At 36.2% G+C, this 19,682-nt stretch overlaps 1 protein-coding gene across 5 annotated transcripts in view; it reads left to right on the forward strand.

Moving 5' to 3' along the window:
• The window catches only part of VCL (vinculin), a 65,229-nt gene that overhangs the window by 33,892 nt on the left and 11,655 nt on the right, over nucleotides 1-19,682 (forward strand). For 2 of the 5 annotated variants that reach the window (XM_030030953.2, XM_030030956.2), the window contains exons 5-15: nucleotides 508-630; nucleotides 905-1,065; nucleotides 7,055-7,175; nucleotides 8,414-8,561; nucleotides 10,965-11,118; nucleotides 12,164-12,339; nucleotides 13,585-13,775; nucleotides 16,499-16,698; nucleotides 17,196-17,324; nucleotides 18,361-18,510; nucleotides 19,120-19,228. In XM_030030953.2, coding sequence (XP_029886813.1) covers nucleotides 508-630; nucleotides 905-1,065; nucleotides 7,055-7,175; nucleotides 8,414-8,561; nucleotides 10,965-11,118; nucleotides 12,164-12,339; nucleotides 13,585-13,775; nucleotides 16,499-16,698; nucleotides 17,196-17,324; nucleotides 18,361-18,510; nucleotides 19,120-19,228 — 1,662 coding nt within the window. The remainder of the gene's footprint in view (nucleotides 1-507; nucleotides 631-904; nucleotides 1,066-7,054; nucleotides 7,176-8,413; nucleotides 8,562-10,964; nucleotides 11,119-12,163; nucleotides 12,340-13,584; nucleotides 13,776-16,498; nucleotides 16,699-17,195; nucleotides 17,325-18,360; nucleotides 18,511-19,119; nucleotides 19,229-19,682) is intronic. The other 3 variants (XM_030030955.2, XM_030030957.2, XM_030030954.2) reach the window with 2 other exon arrangements.

The following is a 19,682-nucleotide window of genomic DNA, read 5'->3' on the forward strand; positions in this document are numbered from 1 at the left end:
CTTTCCACACTTCTAGAGCACTGAAATTTTTCTAGCAGAACTGAAGTAGAAATAGATAAAATTATTGAACTCCCTTAGAAACTCAAGGCAAACAAACAAAACCCGATGTTTGCTTTTTCTGCTGTTCACATGTAAGGCTTTGATCAAGTCTTAATAGAAAAGGAAATATATCCTGTAAATAAGCTTCCAGAGTTCATTAAGTGACTTCATGTCCTAAAGCAGTCATTTCAGGTATTTTCCTATTTTATTACTGGGCTTTTAAATCAAGAATTTTGAGGAGTCCATTCTACTTTGTATAATGGCTAGGCTTTGAATCAGTGGTTTCTCTGAAGCATCTGGAATGTGTTTTAAGTAACAGCTGCTAATATAAAAATCAACTTTTAAACTTCAATATAGTTGTCATAACTCATTACACTTTGTTCTTGTTTAGAAAGCTCAACTGTTGCAAATTAGACTTAATACTACATTTCTTTATTTATGACTATGTTCAATTACTTTAATCTTTAGGAATGACAAAGATGGCCAAAATGATTGATGAGAGACAACAGGAATTAACTCATCAGGAACATAGGGTTATGCTGGTAAACTCCATGAATACCGTGAAGGAGCTATTGCCAGTACTTATTTCAGGTATTTTCAGCTTTAATATTTAATATCACTCTGAATTGCTGTCTATCTTGAACTGGAGTTCCCAAGTACTATGTTTATTAAAAATAACAGCCTGGACATTGCTTCTGTACTCATTGCAAATAACTGTGGTTCTTGAATTAAAACTAGTCTCTCTGAGATAAAATGGTCCATGCAAAAGAAAACGTATTACCTTTGTATAAATGCAGTAGGAGGTCAACTTGAGCATTGATTGTATCTTGCATGTACCTTTTCCTAATCTATGGTATTTTCACAGCTATGAAGATTTTCGTAACCACAAAAAATTCTAAAAGCCAGGGAATAGAAGAGGCCTTGAAAAATCGCAATTTCACAGTAGAGAAAATGAGTGCTGAGATAAATGAAATAATTCGTGTATTACAACTCACTTCCTGGGATGAAGATGCCTGGGCAAGCAAGGTACGTTTCACATGTACATTTGCATATAGAAGTCTAATTTTTATCTACTGTGTTATACACTTATAAACTTGTTTTTGAGACTGTTGAAATACGTATTTGTGCATCAGTTTTGTAACACTATGTAATCACATTGTATAATCTCTTCAAAGTCGAAGAACATCTTCAGAGATGATTGTATTAACGTATCTTTCAAAATTAGCTTTCTCTCCATAAGCTAAGTTAAAGGAGCGTGGCATTTGAAGCATTTGAAGGTGGCTCAGTAGTTTACCGCACCCGAGTAGTCAAACAGAAGAATTAAATTTGTTCACGATTTAGTTTTGGCATGATTAGGAAATTCTGGAATATAGCATATTCCTCCTGGAGAAATACCCCCCCCCCCATATATAGCTACCCTACATAATCATATTTGACAGAAGAAAGTTAGGTCTAAAAGTTATCATTCTATACATTAAACTGGACTTGTAGCTAGGCATTCATAAGTGAGATTACCCAAGATTATTCTCCTAGATGCTGCTAGGAAAGATAGGCTGCTGTCATATTCCTTGTGCAAAAGGCCTGAAGCTGAGAAATTTGAGTCAGTTTTTGAGGATCCCTCCTTGAACACCTTCCTCTTTTCCCTGCCCCATTTTTAGTCTGGACATGGGAATAAATTTCAAGTGTCTGCCTTGTCTCAAATAAATGTATGTTAGACTGAACAGCCTTTTTGGATAAGTATGTCTGTGAAGCTGGCATATGGATGGTGTTGGTTCCTTACAACTCAGTGTTAAGCTGTGTGGTGACTGCAACTGCTTACCTGGAGTTAAGTGGTGCTCCTAAGTGATACCCACTGAAGATACTGAAATGTCTAGCAGACCATAAAGCAGATCTGACAGGCAGAATTGTAAAAGTGTTGTTGTGGGCTTACAAATAAAGGTAGCTGCATAACTGAAATTCCTGCCAATTTTTTGGAGTACCTTGAAGTAAATTGCTGAAGGGATTTTTTTTTTTTAAGGGTTAGTGCTGTGAGCAACAAGTAACTGTAAATATATTTAAAGAAAATATTGAGACCTGAAGCCAGACTTATTCACAAATTAAGTCTTTCGGAAAATCTAACATTGATGTAATATAGGCATTAAAATCACTTTGGCCTATATTGTTTGGCACTTGACCCTTAGTTTACCTTTTGATTTATTTTGTCACTATCACTTCCTTATTATGACTACTTTGTGCATCTTTGTTTTTGTTCTCCTGTTTCTTACCCTTTTCTCACTTTTAGAAGGTAAGCTTTCTTCCACACCCTACACCTCTACCTTGTACTAAAACCAAAAAAGCATGTATGTGGGGTTTTGTGCTGTGTGCAGACTGTGTGCTGTGCAACTTTTTATTTCTGTGCCAGCTGTGACACCATACTTACATATATAAACACAGAAGTTTTAAAAGGATCTTAATAGCTCTGTCTAGCTATCTGTAGAATTGGCTGTCACTAAGAGAATGGTAACTGCAAGCTGAACTGCATTAAGACTGTCTGTCTGAGTCTGATTAGAGTTAGCCCAAGGTTAGCCCAAGCACATTCTTGCTGAATGCTTTTGTGTTAACTTATGTTACTAGTCTCTGTAGCTGCAAATAAAGGATCCAGTCATGCAGGAACAAGCTTTCTGCATGCCCAGAAAACTTTATTAAGTCAGGAACTTTGTCAATTCTGTAGTGTTTCACCAGCAGCCTTCCTTCAGTTCAAATGGTTTGTGTTCTTCAGGTCTAGGCCTAAAACTTCAGTCTTATATGTGCATTTTTTCAATTCAGTTTTATTTTTGGATTTAAGCACTCCTGTATTTTACAAAAGACAAATACAGTTTTACTTTACATGACAAATCTGAAAATTTTTCTGGTAAAAAAAACAAACCACTGTTGCAAAAAGTTGGCAATTTAGCCTTAGGAAATTCTTACTCCTCTTGCTAGCAAGGCAGATCAATAAAGGATTTTATTAAGAAAATAGTTAAAATAGTTGATGTATTAGCAGTATATCCAAATAGAACATATTGTCATTATGTGTAATGCATAAATATGTTTTGTGAACTAGTATAATCAAAGTATCATTCTGTTCTGAGTTGAGATCATCTTCATTGTATTTTGTTTTTGAATTAAGGTACGCTGACAATTTGGAACTGTAGCACTGGGCATTAACCAGACAGTTATGACAAAGAATTTGAGTTGAAAAATGCAGTGGGATGAAGAAGCAGGCGCTAATTTACTAATGGCCACCCATTACAGACCTTTTCCTGTATTTGCATATATATCTAATGGTTGACTTACTCATTATTTTTCTGGGACAGAGATGGAGGAGTTCTTTAATTCCACTTGAGATTACTGTTGCATGCATTTTGTGCCTGGTGGTCAAGGGAAAGAGATTTTCCCCATGCTTTTCTGGAGCAAAGTAAGGTTTGTTTGGGGATGCACAACCTTGAATTTTTACCTGTGTAGTACATGCTATTGTTGATGTTGGAGTTAATTTTATGTTTATTATTCTGTCTTGAATTGTTTATACATTGAAGTATCACAAAATCTACCTAGAGATAGTGGAGAATGAGCAAGTATATGGAGCCAGAGTTGTAGGCTTTTTTGTAAACTATGTTGTTGGTCTTTCTAGACTCTGAAATGCATGTTATTGTTACTGGATTGCAGTAATTTCTGCTTGCACCAACACTGGATTTTTTTAAAAATAGTATACTGATTTAGAACTGAAATACCGAGCAAATAATAATCTCTGACAAAATCTTGGGGGAAAAAAAAAATCTGTATTTATTTCTTCCATTCATAGCTTTGTACCTTTTTTACCTTGATCTTTTCATTTTACAAAGGAGTTTAGCTTTCTCTTGTATATTCTTAGTGTTTACTTTTAAATAAACTTGAAGTAATACTCAATTCAAATGTCTTCTATTTCTATAGCAATGGAGGGAGTTAAAAGTTGTGGGAAGCTGAGAAGTATCTAGTGTCGTGCAGGATTGAACCCTGGATGGTGACTAAGCTATCTATTCTGCCAGAAGGCTGGTTTTGCCTATTTTCTTCAACATTGCCTTCTTTGGTAATGAAATGCAGATATTGCTAGACTAGACCCTGTTATTGAGTCAGAGGTTGTGTTTTATATTCAACAAGGGATTGTGTAGGATTTATTTTGCTCCTTTTCAAAGCAGTGCCAATACCACCTGCTCCATGAATAATCTCAAAATTCTTGATAGTGGCAGAAGTGATGCATAAAGGTATCTTGAAGTGCTCATTTGCTTTAGGAACTGATTTGTAAAAAGTGAACTTACTCTTTTTTCCCTTCAGACAATGTTGCCTTAGTTGTTTAACTTGATTAACTTAAGTTGTTTATCTCTTCTGAAAAGGTAATAGTGCTGCTTTTGTTAATGAAATTCCTTTTGCCGACAGGGGAACTGTGGGGAGAGGAGGGAAAGAATCCATTTTTGCTGATAAAACTACTCTATATGAAATTTTTTTGCAGGATAGCTGTAGGATTTTTTCTTTTCTTGATTGCAACTGATATTCTGCTGGCAAGTCCCAAAGAGTAAAACTTTAAACGTACTTAGCTGTTTAGGAAGGAACAAGACATTTAAACTGGTCCAGAAATCAGGAATATCAAGACACTTTGAAGCAGTAAGACCTTGAGCAAGTTGCATTGTTTTGTTGAAATTGACTATTTCTACTTTTGTCTTCCTGCTTAATAGCCTGAATTGGTGGATAAGTCTAGACGTTTCAGGATTGCTACACCTTTGTCACTTGCCAAGTATCTGACACCAGACACAGCTGTGGCAGAAACAAAAGTGCAGTACCAACAAACCTAGTTAAGGATGTGTTCTAATTTCCTATTTAAAAATTACTTGTCTCACTGCAATGAAAACTCCTTATGAGGCTAAAGCTGAGAGACATTCCTTGCTGTGGCAGTTTGAGCTGTGAAGATGGGAAATCTGTGCTTAAGAGCAGTTGTCCTTGAACACTTCGACTGCTACACTAGGATTTTACCGGATTTTTTTAAATAGGAAAAGGGGGACAGTATTTTGCAAACATGAGTGCAGAGCCACACAGGACAGCAAGACTTAGATTGCAGAGCAATCCATTTCTATAGCCTTCATATGATAGGACAGATGGATCCTGTTATTGCTTGGGTAGCGCTAGTAATTACAAAATCATGAGTGTAAAAGATAAAATACCCTTGATTTTTGTCTCCTGATATAAGACTTTAGATTCAGAGGCTTCTATAAAATTTTGCTGAAACTGCAACCCTGCAGGCAGCTGAGACAACACAAAAGCCTGTGTTAGTAAAAAAGGAGGGGCAAAGACAGTTTTCCCAACACTCTCCTTTTCTCAGCCATCCACACCTATCAACTCATCAACACAATAAGCAACATCTGTTGCTTTTTTAAAAATACAGTTCTTTGTTTCAAATTATTTCTGGGTAGACAGGCCTGCAGTAGACCATTAATTCCAAACTAAAGGAGCTTCAGCCAATGTATAAAACAACAGAAAACTAACACCTACCTTCATAGCTAGTAAGGTTTTTATATACATTCGATTACTTAAGTGATTATTTCCTTCTCTCATATATTAAATGCACAATTCTCAAGCTATAGAGAAGATGACTTTTAAAAGAATGTGCCCACCTTCTACCCCTAGCTGCATATCCTACCGTTTTGAAGTTTTTGTTTTTTTTTTTTTTTTTTTTAAACAGGTCCTGACCTAAGCTCTGATACCCAGTTTCTAGATTTGAGAATGAATCATTCAGATGAAAATGACTCTGCTTTTGGTGTGCCCTCTCAGGCTGTGATTCAAGGGCCCTTAAAAATATCCAGCAGACTGTTGTATGACCTTTTAGAAAGTTGGTTGCTGAATTTTATTATAGCACCTTATGAATAGCTGACAGACCAACATGCCTGAAAAAAAATCCCAAAATATTTACAGTGATGTGTCTTTGATGCTAAGCATGCAGAATAAACTACTCCACAAAAATGTGGCAGTTTTAGTGTTGTCGGGGTATCGCATGCCGTACCAGATACTGATCGTTGATGCTAGTAAGCTCCTCTTCATAAGTGTTGGACGTGGACAGTCCAAATCAGTTAATAACGCTAGAGCCAGGCTTCTTTTCATTACCTGTATACTAGTCATGGGATGTAGGTGCATTTCAAATTATTTCCATGACATGTATGGTAAAAAGCTATTTCGGCTTTTTCCCAACTTTCTACTTAAGGTACTTGTTACTCTTTTCACTGGCTTTCCATTTGTGTAAGATAGAAAACTTCTGGCCTCTAGCGGAGAGATGACACATGAACAATTAACAGAGCATGCAGAGAAATGAGAACTGGATGGGTTTATCTCCTCTAGTCAAAGAGGTGTTGGATAATAGCAGCATAAAAGTCAAAGGAGGAGCTTCTCTGATGCTCCTGGCAGAGGAGTTCTGAGTTTAAAACAACCACATGTGAATACATGTGTTTGTCTCCGAAGACATTTAACTCCATATTTGAGAATTCCAGGAATTAGTTGGCAGTCTATTTTTCTGCAAACAGCAGCTGTTTGACTTTAAGCAGCAGAGCAGGTGAAAAATGCAGATTTGCACCCTCTTATACTGGAGTGAGTAGTAAAATTCAGTGGCCAATTGCCATTTTTGAACAGTTTAATCTCATTGTTACAACTTTCCTATGTGCCCTGATGTACATTAAGGAAAAAAATGGAACTAACTCCAAGATGTGTGCTTATTAGAGCTCTGACTTCAAAAATTAAACTGCTAGTAAATAAAGAATAGAAAAATCACTAAAATTGCATGTATATTTTCTGCATTTTGAGTGAAATGAAAATGTTTGTCTTAATTGGAAAGGAGTGATTATGATCTGCTCGTTTGAAAATGGGGTTTGAGCTGCTTCTATGGGTGTGTTTCTGTAAGTAGACTCTGCTTTATAAAACTTCTGTCTGCTTTGGCTGTGTTGACTATTTGTGCTTTGATTTTTTTTTTTTTTTTTTTGAGAATCATTTTGGTGGTTTCTCTTTTGTAAAGGACACTGAAGCCATGAAAAGAGCTTTAGCCTTAATAGATTCAAAGATGAATCAAGCAAAAGGTTGGCTGAGAGATCCAAATGCACCGCCAGGTAATATTTAAAAAAAAGAACAGCACGAAGTATTTTGATTTTTAAAGGTCTGAATAATTCTGTTTAAGAAAAAATTGCCTTTAAGCATTAATAACCCATACATAGGGAATCATTCTGAAGGAGCCTATATTTATTCCTTTCTTTACATACTAGAGATTGAACAAGTAGTGTCTTATGACCTGGAAAGCTTTGCTTGTTTTCAGTTGTCTAAGTAATATACTCTGTGTAACATATATGGTTTTCCTTTGCGTTCCACTAGTAAAAACAAAAACCCATAAATTGCATCGAACAGTATTTAACTGCAGTGGTTGCTAACACTTAAAATCCCTCCTCTTGTACTTTCAAATTCGTGTAACTTTAGATTTGCCTAAAAATCTCTTTTCTCTTTCACACTTGACATGAAACTTCTAATATGAAAATCTGCCGTAAATACTGTAACTGCAGTCACCTTTACTTATATAAAGATTTTGCCTTTGTTATGCATCTTTAAAGCAAATAAAACCAGATTGAAGCCTGTTTCATTTGGACTTTGAAAGACCTTATCTGAAAGACTTCCTCTGAAATTGAAGCCAAAATAATAGAGTTGTAAAAGTTGAAGTGAATTGTTGTTATTTGTGGAGCTGCTGCTTACACTACTTCTGACCTCATTCCTTTTCCCACACTCAATTCCAGAAACCTCAAAGTTATTTTCAGAGCCTTCTGTCATTGAGAATGACAATTAATGACACAAACTATTAAAAATTCAGTAGCTAAGGATAAATGCAAAGATAATTGTAGATCTTGCTGCAAAGCAGATTTTACTGGGTGTGTTACTTATGGGATTAGGGTGGGTTGCAAGTAAAAGGAATGTTGTTCTTGCATCTTCTTAGCCAAAATCAAGTCAGATTTGCAACTGGTGTAAGTTAAGGCTACATGAATCTTGCCATGTTGCTCTTTCCCTTCTCAGCTTAAATTACAGATTCTATAATGAAGTATTTATAGAAATTAAGCTATGATAACAGAACGATTAAATGACTTGTGCATCACATGCCGTGTATTTCATTAAGGTTATGCTATATTGTTTCAGAAATTCTGTCCCATTATAATTGTCACATTTGGTGTATATCTCATAGTTTTTGATAAATGTATTTTCATGCTGAACTTAATGCAGTTAATGTGGTGGGACATGATGAGACTAGCAGTTTACTCATACATGCCAAGGAATGTCTTGTTTGTTTTACTAACTGATTGCATCTTAGGGGATGCTGGTGAGCAAGCAATAAGGCAGATCCTTGACGAAGCTGGAAAAGCAGGAGAACTGTGTGCAGGCAAAGAACGCAGAGAGATTCTGGGAACATGCAAAACGCTGGGCCAGATGACTGATCAACTGGCTGATCTCCGAGCTAGGTAAATCTGTTATTTCTAATGGTCAGTTTTCCAGTAGTATTAAACCAGATTTTCTGACTTGCAGTTGTGTCATTTCCTAACCTGTCAGAGCAGGCCAGTGGCTGTATTTTGCCTGTTTTACTTCAATCTCTTCTGATAAGAATAGTATGTTTTAATATGTGAAACCTTAATTATTTAACATGATGAGCAAAACTGCTCAAGTAGATAATTCAGAGTTTGTTTAATGTCAAACACAACCTTCCTCCAAATTAGGCAGAAATGAAATTTTAAACCGTACTGTTTAAGTCTGTTCTCCTAAGAGGATATACCCCAATGGACTGTAAGATACATGAATATTCTAGTTTTTAGGTGTTTATTGGGATGCTAGACCAGAAGCAGTAGTTGTTGATGTTTCAGTCACTGAATAAATTCTGCTGAACTTCATGTGCATTTGTTGCTTAGTTTTATTTAACGAGAGCCTGTTATCAGTTTTCTGCCTCCTCATTAGAAATTGGTGTTTTGAATTTAAGGGGTTTTGGTTTTAGGTAGCAGATGAGTCTCTTTAAACTTACTGTATTTTTTTGATGTTAGGTACTATGGCCTTTTGTTCTTTTGCCAGAAAGTAGGAAGTATGATATTTCTTTGTGAAGGCATAAAGATGATGCACTAAGAAATACCTGTTCCATGTAGTTTGAACACTATAACCCAGTTTTCTTGGAGTGTAAGGAATTTTTCAGCTTCTTATCAATGTAGTAAATTGTTAAGCTAGAGTGCTCTAACATTGGTTTCTTTATTTTGTTGTAACACTCCTCCCCACCCCCCAAAAATACCACACCCAGAAACCCTAGAAAGCTATTCATTGCGATCCATTAGGGAGATAGGTAATGGTTTCGTGGTATAAAATTTTCTCCTAAATGTTCATGTCTCTTTCAAATTGTCAGAAAAAGCAATGCAAGTTAGGAGTTTATGCCAAAAGAAAAAACCACAAAAGAAAAAAACCAACCAAGAACTTTTAGGTAAAATAAGTGCCTCTTCTGACTTAAGGCCCTAGTGAAGTGCAGGAAGTGAGCAAATTCAAATTAATTGGAGAACTGTTTTTTGAGTTACCTTAAGAACAAAGTCCCTGCCATCACTTTAAATCCATAAACTGCTAGGCTCTGAAGTGTTGCAATGATATGTACATGAGCTTGGAATAGTTCTATAACTTATTTCCCTGAAGAGTTGTTACTTTGCAATATAAAGGCTAAAAAGGCCAAAATTCAGCAATTGTTATATTGTCATTAAAGTGATGCATATTAGCTATAATGGTGGTAGTGGGTGAGAAGCTGGTTTTAGTTTCTCTTCACTTGGATTTCCAGCTGAATGACCTGAGAGAATGCAAGAGCTTCTTTGTAATGGTTTTGTCAGTGTTAGAAATTAGGCTAAACTCTTATTCTTCTTGTAAAGCAGCAGCTGCTGTCAGCTTTGTATTGTGTGAAATTTTTGGAGGTAAGGTGGAGGAAGAGACAGGACTAAGATTTACTAACAAATGGTTCATTTAGATGTTGGTTTAATACGTAAATAACTTCAATTCGGCCTGTGAGAAATAAGGTATGAAGAAACATACCTTGAGACTCTGGCCTGACTGTGTAAATACACCTCAGCATCTCAGTAGCATGCTTGTCATCCTTTCACTTACTATGGTCTTTTTAAAGTTAGTAGTTTGATAAAGTTAGTATGCTCAAAAAGCTTTCCAGTAGTCAGACTATTTTGAAATGGAGTATGAGATTTCTTATGCAAAACTAATGTTCTCAGGCATGTGTATTTGAAGTAATCCTTCTATCCAACTTTTAACTCCTCAGCAGTTGAACAAACAGTGGTAGAGCTGCAAATTTTCTACAGCCCTGTAAGTTTGTATTGCTAGCACCCTTTTCACCACTTTGAAGAGTCTTACCAATAGCCCGTAACCTTCAATCTACTTTGTTGACATGATTGAGGCAACTAAGATATCTTATTTTCACTTACTTAAGTGAGGACAGCAAGTCTGTATGGTGAGACGTAACTCCTGCATGTTCTGACTGACCTGCAACAATCTATAAATGAGGAGATAACAGGCCTTGCCCTGGGTACTTTAATTGAACTGTATCCTCAAATAGCCTTACTTTGTGACACTTAAAAAATGTTTGTTTTACTGAGGATGCTAAATGTTAAATTCTGGAAAGGGGAAAATATGCTCTTAGTTTTAAACTTTTCTTGTTGTGGTGTTCCTCCTCAGTTATTTTTGTTTTTCCAGGGTGAGGGGAAAAAAAAAACCTGATTAAATACTGTATCTCTTGCAATAATTGTTGGGAATGCTCATAAACAGTTTTTGTTGCCTCTTCATTAGAAAAGAGCTTTGTTTAATCCTGAGCTGAATCTGTGGTGCTCTTCTTTTGTCTTGGGCAGAGGACAGGGTGCTACACCCATGGCTATGCAGAAAGCACAGCAGGTGTCACAAGGTCTGGATTTGCTCACTGCAAAAGTGGAGAATGCAGCTCGCAAATTGGAGGCCATGACAAACTCTAAGCAGGCAATTGCTAAGAAGATTGATGCTGCTCAGGTACTGCTAATGGTATAATAAATACTTAGAACATGATTACATTACTGCTGTTAGAGCTGTTATACTGAACTATTGTAGTTGTTTCCAAACACAACGCAGTTACTCGTTAGAAAGAACATAGGGGGGATACTTGCTTTTACAAAGAAAAATCTTAAATTCAGTAATTTACAGGGTGCTCTGAGTTTTGCTGTATCTTATGACACTTTTTAAATAATTTCCTTAGTATTGCTAAACATTTCAAGTATGAAATTAGAATGAAGGAACACCCTAAATCGGGACATAAACTGATCTTACTAAAGAAAAGAGTAGGGGAGTTTCAGACTGCACGGATTTATCTCTGGGTAAAACCAGAGCCCTTTTATCCCTCTGGGTAAAACCAGAGCCTTTCCTTGGGCTCTGTTTTGGGAGTGGAGTTCAGGATTTAGAACTTCATATTCATGACGAAAGCAAAAAAATGTTCATGAAACTACTTTTACTTTTAGTTGATCTTTTTATTTTTGTAACTTTTAATCTTCCTCAGTAGTCAGCTTATTACTCAGTGATGACGGTTGTCAAATAATGAACATTCTATATATACCTTATCTAAATGTGTGTGTGTGTATAGAATTATATATATGGATAAATATACATTAATATTATATATATTTTTTGAATGAAATGATAATGAGACTTTTTAGGAAGAGCTTTGTAAAGAGTGCCACACTGTGCACAAGAGCATCTGTTTTCATTTTTTTTTCTGAAAGTCAGATGATGAGTCTCTAAAGCCACTAGTTAAATTTTACTTCTGAAAATACTGTTGGCAAATGTTGGGGGGAGAATGTAAAATCTTTGGGTAGATTTCATCTAGTTCGATATCTTTTTCAAAACAGAAAATCTGCTAGACAATAGAACAACTTCATGGTATCTAATAAACAGAAATTGCTTTTAAAAAGTATTTTCTGTTAAATACAGATTGAAAGGTGTATTGGTATTTCTTTCTGTTTAAAAATCTCTGTAGAAATAGTATTACTGTTTATCTTGACTCATATACAAATTCTCTATTAAGAATTGGCTTGCAGATCCTAATGGGGGCAGTGAAGGAGAAGAACATATTCGGGGGATTATGGCTGAAGCAAGGAAAGTTGCAGAATTATGTGAGGAGCCTAAAGAAAGAGATGATATCCTTCGTTCCTTGGGGGAGATCTCTGCTTTGACAGCTAAGCTGTCAGATCTGCGACGACAGTATGTACTAGTTTTACCATCATTAATTTATTTGAATGACTTCCATTTGCAGTTCAAAGTACTGAGCAAAATCAGAATGTTGATGATTAATTGGGGAATATATTTTCCTCCAAGAACTGGGAATTGGCATCTTATACTTCTGAGTTTCAATCCTGCTTTTAGTAAAAATTCAATGCGAGGAATTGCTCAGTTCCGGGGGGCGGGAGCTAAATTTTTAACATCCTTTACAAAAATTTAATTTATAAAATATGGTATTATTTTTAATGTGTCAGTCTAATGATTTCTGTCCCAAAGCCCAACTTGTACTATCTTCCTCAAAAAAAAAAAAAAAAACAAAACAAAAAAAAACCCCAAAAAACCCCAACCCCCCCCCCCCCAAAACCCCCACAAAAACCCCCCCCCCCCCCCCCAACCCCAAAACAAACTAGGGTTGTATTATGTAGAAAATAATTTTTCTGCTGCTATGGAATATTTGACAGGCAAACTGAAGCCAAAAGTGAACTGTCAAAGCACTTCAAAGGAAAAAGATAATGTGAAATTTAAGTTTGTTTATAAAGACAAATGTCATCACTGTTTTTTGCTAAGCTGTTTAATAAATGGCAAGGTAGGATGTCTACCCTTCAGCCAGTGTCAGTGTTCTAAGCTGTAACTGCAAACTGTATAAAAAAAATAAGACTTTCAGAAATTATATTTCTATATCAGTTTTGCAAAGAGGGTGCTTGAGAATGGAAGTGGAGGAAGTTATTGTACAAACGGTGATTTTCATCAATGGCCAGTTGCAATATGGAGACGAATACATTTCTTTCTTCATTAGACACTTATATCAAGTTTTTCTTGAGATTTATCTACTGCAGATCTTAATGTGCTACCTTTTTTCAAGTTTATATATAGCCTTGAGTCTGTTGCTGCTTACTTTTCTGCTTGTAATCTGTGTGGCATTATTGTGGTTGCTCATAAAACAGCCATGAGTATGGGAAATAAGTCATACATCAGTATTATCAATGACAGTACCATGTCTTCCCCAACCTCAGTGCTGTGTTGAACATACATAATATCCAGGTACCACAGCAGAGAAGTGTGAGGTGGGGATTTACGGGTGACAGATCTGCACTATTTGCTCTGAGACTCAAGTGTCAAATTTAACCTTATTTAAAAAGACGAAGTACCTTTTGTTGTGTCTTCCTGCTGAATTTGGGACTAGCCGTAAATGATCTTTGTATGACTATACTTTTTTTTAATACTTAGTGGGAAAGGTGACTCTCCTGAGGCCCGTGCGTTGGCTAAGCAAATAGCTACATCACTTCAGAATTTGCAGTCCAAAACAAACAGGGCTGTAGCAAATACTAGGCCAGTTAAAGCAGCTGTCCATTTGGAAGGCAAGATTGAGCAAGCTCAAAGGTGGATAGACAATCCTACAGTTGCTGATCGGGGAGTAGGTAAGTGTTTCTGTGTGCTCTTCCCCCCAGAGTTTTATGGTTAAACTCATTAGTAATTTTTATGACTGAAACTACTGCTTGTGAGATGCTGAGGTTGTATGACATCTCTTCACTGATGTGGAGACCTGCAGTTTGTGGCTGGAGGTTTAGAGCCAAGTCCTGGCTGTGATATTATTGAATCAAGCTGGCCTATGATTCTCTTTGTCTTCTTGAAAGAACAGTTTTGATGAAGGATAGGGGAACGTGTGCTGTAGAATAGACAAACTTTAGACTACTCGTTGCTGTTATTATCATGCCAACATAGTATCTTGAATTTGAATTTACATCTACTCCAGCAAATTGAGTCCTTCAGAGAGGAGAAAAACATCCATAAATCTGACCTAAAAATATCACTTCTTGTATGATTTCTGGGTTACCTGAGGGGAATGCTACTTAATCAAAGAGAGAGGTGATCTGAGAATCCAAGCATGCTATCGACGAGCATATAATTATAGTTCAGGCCTTGCTCTACTGAGAGCTTATTGTAAACCATTTCAGAATTTCTTGTTTAGCTGCTTCTGATGCTATTGCAAGTAGGTGGATGAAACTTGAAAACTGAATTCAGTAGTTTTTTCCATAGCAGTTAAGTCTGAGCAGTGCAACTGATAACAATGAGTGGAAACATGCCTTATAAGAAGCAGTATAACTGCAAACCTTTAATTTCTCTTTCTCACGCCTTTCCCTGTGTGTCAAGATAACTTCTGTTGTGTGAATAACCAATCCTTGAATTAAAGATTTAGTGATGTTGATAGCTTGGACACTTCCGAAGTGCAAATTTATATGCAATATTTTAAACAGAATAGTGGAGTTCCATGTTTTGACATGCAAATGACGTGATGTGAGCAAATTGCACACAGAATGAGATGACTAAGGTGGCAGTAGGTAGGTCTTTGGCAGTAGATGGTAGGTAGGCAGTAGATGGTTTTCAGCCACTGCCAAAACTTCCTAATCTTGATGTTTCTCTTGAACACAATAACCTGTGAGGTGGTTGGCTCAAAAAACACAAAAACTAAACTTAATTTTTATTTTTTTTAGTTGAAAAGAAACAAAAGTAACTTGAAAAGAAACAAAGGTAACTTAAATCCCACTTGAAGCCTGTATGTGCGTAGTTAATCATGAGGCCTGTATACATACTCAAAGCTTGCTGAAGGAACTGAAGCTTCTCAACACTGGCTATATACTACAGAATTTAATCAATTGATGGAGCAATACATACGACAAAAATGTGTGTAGAGATGCAAGATGTCGCATGTCCTGTAACTAATGTTTCTAGTTTAATAAAAAAATTCTGTAGCTTGAAGTCACTGTACAATTTTTTAAAATTCAAATGTCTTTCACTTGCATAGGCACTTGGCAGGTTGCTTATAGGAAAGGTGTATTAAGAATATAAATTGGGTATGTGCTGTCTTCAGTCTGGACAGCACTTCTGGTAGAATTTGGCCTAATATTTTCAGTGCTACAATAACGTGAAAATACTTTAGTGTTCTCTGCAGTATGCACCATGTGAGAAATAACTTTGTGTTTGCAGTTATCCCAGGGTAGTGCTTCAACATGAAGTGAATTTTGAAGTAACAAGGCAGAAAGTGTATTTTATTTTATAAACACATGAGCTGCTTCAGTAGTGTTAGCTGCTACAAATTTTTACATGCAGTCATATTATGAATTATCCTAGTTAAGTAATGGCTAAGTAATTGTAATTGGCAGGTACAAACTAGGCAAGATGTTTTGAAATACTAAACTGGTATGCGAAGTGTACTTGCTTGGCTGCACTTGACTTATGCAAAACAACAATTAAAAAACATCTTGGAACATTCCAACAGCAGCAAACTTGGCTACACTAATAAGCTTTCTAAAATGATGATGGCAGTGCTGAGTGATTCTTGGATAGTCAGGTCATGTGACAACTTCCTTCTAAGTAATTTTGAGCTTGATCATGAACTTGGATTACTTGTGTGTTAGCACTTGGTTAAAATGATTCTTCAGTAGGTCTTTAAAGGACTTAATATATGATGACTTCTTTTAAAGGAATACTACTATTGTGTTATTGAAAGAACAGGGGAGCATATTTTTGTGAAAGAACAGGAAGCTTCTGTAAGCGAATGAAGGAAATCACCCACGCTAAAAATAAATTTTTTTACAGAAAAACTTTCAACACACTGTGGAGGCTTTGTAAGGTGTTGCCCCCTCCCCATCCTGGACACTTGACACTTCTTACCCATGATTTCTGGAATCCTGGGAGAGGGTATTCTGCTTTTTCATTTGTTTTCTACTTGGCTTTTGTCCCCCTCTTACTGCTCATCTTCTAATGACTTGTAATGATGTGGAGATGAATTGCAGTACTTGGAATTTGCAAGTGCTTTCTATTGGAGTCAACAGATTAGTTACGTAGGAGTTTCTGACAGCTGTAATGTTTAACTTTTGTCAGACCACCCTAGTTAAAAAGGATGCGCCTCTAGCCAGAGTTGCTATAATAAGCAAAAAGAAACTGGTGAGAGTTGAATTCCTCTATGGGTTTGAATTGCAATTACTCAATGATAAACTGCACAAGATACTTTCCACTACATAAGGGTGTTCTTAAAAGCCCAGGAATTCTGAAGTGTCACTTACTTCATGGTGCATCTGATCTACGCTTTCAATTTTTTGTTCCACTGTATGTTAATGCAACATGACATCTTCCACTGTAGGTCAGGCAGCAATTCGTGGTCTGGTTGCAGAAGGTCGTCGTTTAGCCAATGTCATGATGGGACCTTATCGTCAAGACTTGCTTGCCAAATGTGACCGTGTAGACCAACTAGCTGCTCAGCTAGCTGACCTTGCAGCAAGAGGGGAGGGAGAATCTCCTCAGGCCAGGGCAATTGCTGCTCAGCTTCAGGATTCACTAAAGGTAAAAATTTGCTCTTGTGCAGTGAAACATGATATGCTGAATGCTCCTCTGATGAAGTGCTTGTGTGTGGGAGGCATCAACAGAAACAAAAGTGCAGCAAAATCCTGTTGTTTTAGCTGAGATGCTTAAAGCAAACTTTTTATGAAGGCCTTGATATCATGCCATAGGGATTAATTCCAAATGAACAATTTAGAAGAAAAATCGAAGTCTCATTTAAAAAAAAAAAGTATGCTAGTATTGCAAACTTGAGGGGCAAGGTCTCAAATTGTGCTGTTCATAGCTTCTGATGCTGCTTCAAGGAGCGGTATGTAAGCTTCTTGTATTTCAAATTATTTAAAAGGTGGTTCATTGATCATGCTTTTAAGATCATTTTACCTTAATGGCTGCGATTGTAATGGGATTGCTTTTTTTTTTTTCAAAAGAGGTTTTATGAGATTTGAATCCCTACAAACTTAATATTCCTGTATCATATACTTACAATTTTCCTTTTTTTTCAGGATCTTAAAACACGGATGCAAGAGGCAATGACCCAGGAGGTTTCTGATGTCTTTAGTGACACCACAACTCCTATTAAATTGTTAGCAGTAGCAGCCACTGCTCCCTCTGATGCTCCCAATAGAGATGAGGCAAGTATACCCAGGTGTCTTTTTCCTATGTGAAGCTTCAGTTTTTGTTTAATTTTGCCTGAATTGGTATTTTGAAAAATTAATCAGTATTTTGAAAATCAAATTGATATTTTTTTCTTAAGCTTGTGATACATGCTTATTAATTCTGACAGCGTAATGATTGCCATGCAAATTTCTCTGGACTCGAGGATATTGCACATTGTGCTGTGTATCCCTGGAAACTGTATTGCCCTGGACTTCAATAAATGGCAAAGATTTCTCATTCTGATGTTCTTACCACATTGCCTTCAGCATGCTAAAAATTCTTGTGCAAAAATCACTGACACACTAGTTAGTGGACTGTATATCTCAACATTATATAAGTTGATTAAAATAGTCAAATTCATGCCAAGATTGATTAACAGATTTAACCTATTCTCTTGCTAGATAGTTTCCTGTACCTCAAACCAACTGGCTGCATATGAATTATCTAAAACTCTGTGTCTGGCAGCTCTGTTTGACTAGTTGATTTGAACATGATAAAAATTATTTCCAAGGCCTTGGGGAATTTAGCTTTATGACAGGAGAGCTTTTTGTCAAAGTATTCTGTGCCTTGAATAATTAAGGACTATGGAAGGAGGGAATTTTTTTCAAATATGAAGCTTTATTTTTTAGGGTAAAAACACATATTTATCTTCCAAATATATTTCCTTTTGGATTATGGGTTTAAAGATTAATGTATGAGCTAAAATAGCTTTAACACAGTATTTGTTACAACAGTAGTCATCAGGAATTAGTGTACTTAATACCTCAAAGCTATAAAGTGTGGTAGTATCCTTTGTTGCCCAAATGAGTTAGTAAAGAAGAAAGTCCAGTAATGTAAAGATGAAAAAAAATAAAACAGCTTCAAAGCTTTTGTGTCCTCTTGCATTCTGTCAGGAGATGAATGAAGTTTGGATGTTATGAAAGTGTCCCTGATATTTGATGCTTTGAAGAAATTGTGTATTCTATTAGGAAAGTTAGGCTCTTTTAATGGTTTTTCTCTTCTGACAACTAGGTGTTTGATGAAAGAGCAGCAAACTTTGAAAACCATGCTGCTAGACTGGGAGCTACAGCAGAAAAAGCAGCTGCAGTTGGAACTGCAAACAAAACTACTGTGGAGGGCATTCAGGCAACAGTGAAATCAGCAAGGGAACTTACCCCACAGGTTTGCTTCCTTAGTGTCGAAAGGCTATTAAAAGGGCTGGGGATGACTTCTGTGGAATGTTCTTTATGCTTCTGTTCTCAGAGAATGATGTTAATACCAGCAAGGAACATAGTGCTGACACTCTTAAAAGGGGAATGACAAATATTTGTGTGCATGATACCAAGTAGAATAAACTGATTAAATGACATGTCTTATTCTTCAACTTCTGGACACAAGTGTTAGTGACTTACCCTTGAAACAAAATTACTTTGAGGCTTAGTAAAATATGTAAGTGGAAAAAACACTCTTTAATCTTTTTTTTTTTTCCAAATTAAGCTTCCACCTAAAGTTTTGGTAGTGTAGTAAGTATTGTACTTTAGTGCTTTCAAGAACTGTTTTTAAGATATATTACCATGTAATTGAAGTTGCAGAAAAGAAGTATTTATGTCAACAAATTCCAGAAGCATTGTAAATCTTCAAGCAGCTAGATGTTGAACTAGAATTAATGAACTAGTATTCCAAATAAGGGGCTACACATCCAGTCCTGAAAAAACAAATGCATTTTCAAGAATATGTGTGATGTCGTTATATACTGATACTTCCATAATTTAAAATGTTTTCTATTGGCAGGTAGTATCAGCTGCTCGTATCCTCCTGAGAAATCCTGGAAATCAAGCTGCTTATGAACATTTTGAGACTATGAAAAACCAATGGATTGATAATGTAGAAAAAATGACAGGTAAAGCAGGAATTTCTGTTGAAGATTATATTTGTGGCTAACTAGCTGGTATAGATTTTTTTTTTTCCCCCATTCTGTTTGGATTGATGAAACATGTGTAACAGTAACAACTGATGAAAAAAAGAGGAGAAGTGGGAATGTGGTCTCTTGTCTTCAGAAATCTGTGTATGTTACAGCGTAAGCAAAATAGCTTGCTTCATGAATGTTAATTTTGATATGTAGGGGAGCAAATTCAGCTTTAGTTCTTTTGTGGGGAAAAACAATACTATTACTTTTTATTGTGATTGCTATTCTAGCAGTATATCACTGTAGCAACTTGAGGGTTTTTTTCTGCATAATCTTGGCATGTTGAATGAGGACAGATAATTAAATGAGGGTAAGAAAACACGTTCAAAATGATGTAACAGCTTGATTAAAGCAGTGAATAAAACAAAGCTACTGATCTACTGAATCT

The sequence above is a fragment of the Aquila chrysaetos genome, chromosome 11 (genome assembly GCF_900496995.4).
Source record: "Aquila chrysaetos chrysaetos chromosome 11, bAquChr1.4, whole genome shotgun sequence".
In the NCBI taxonomy this organism is placed as follows: Eukaryota; Metazoa; Chordata; class Aves; order Accipitriformes; family Accipitridae; genus Aquila; species Aquila chrysaetos.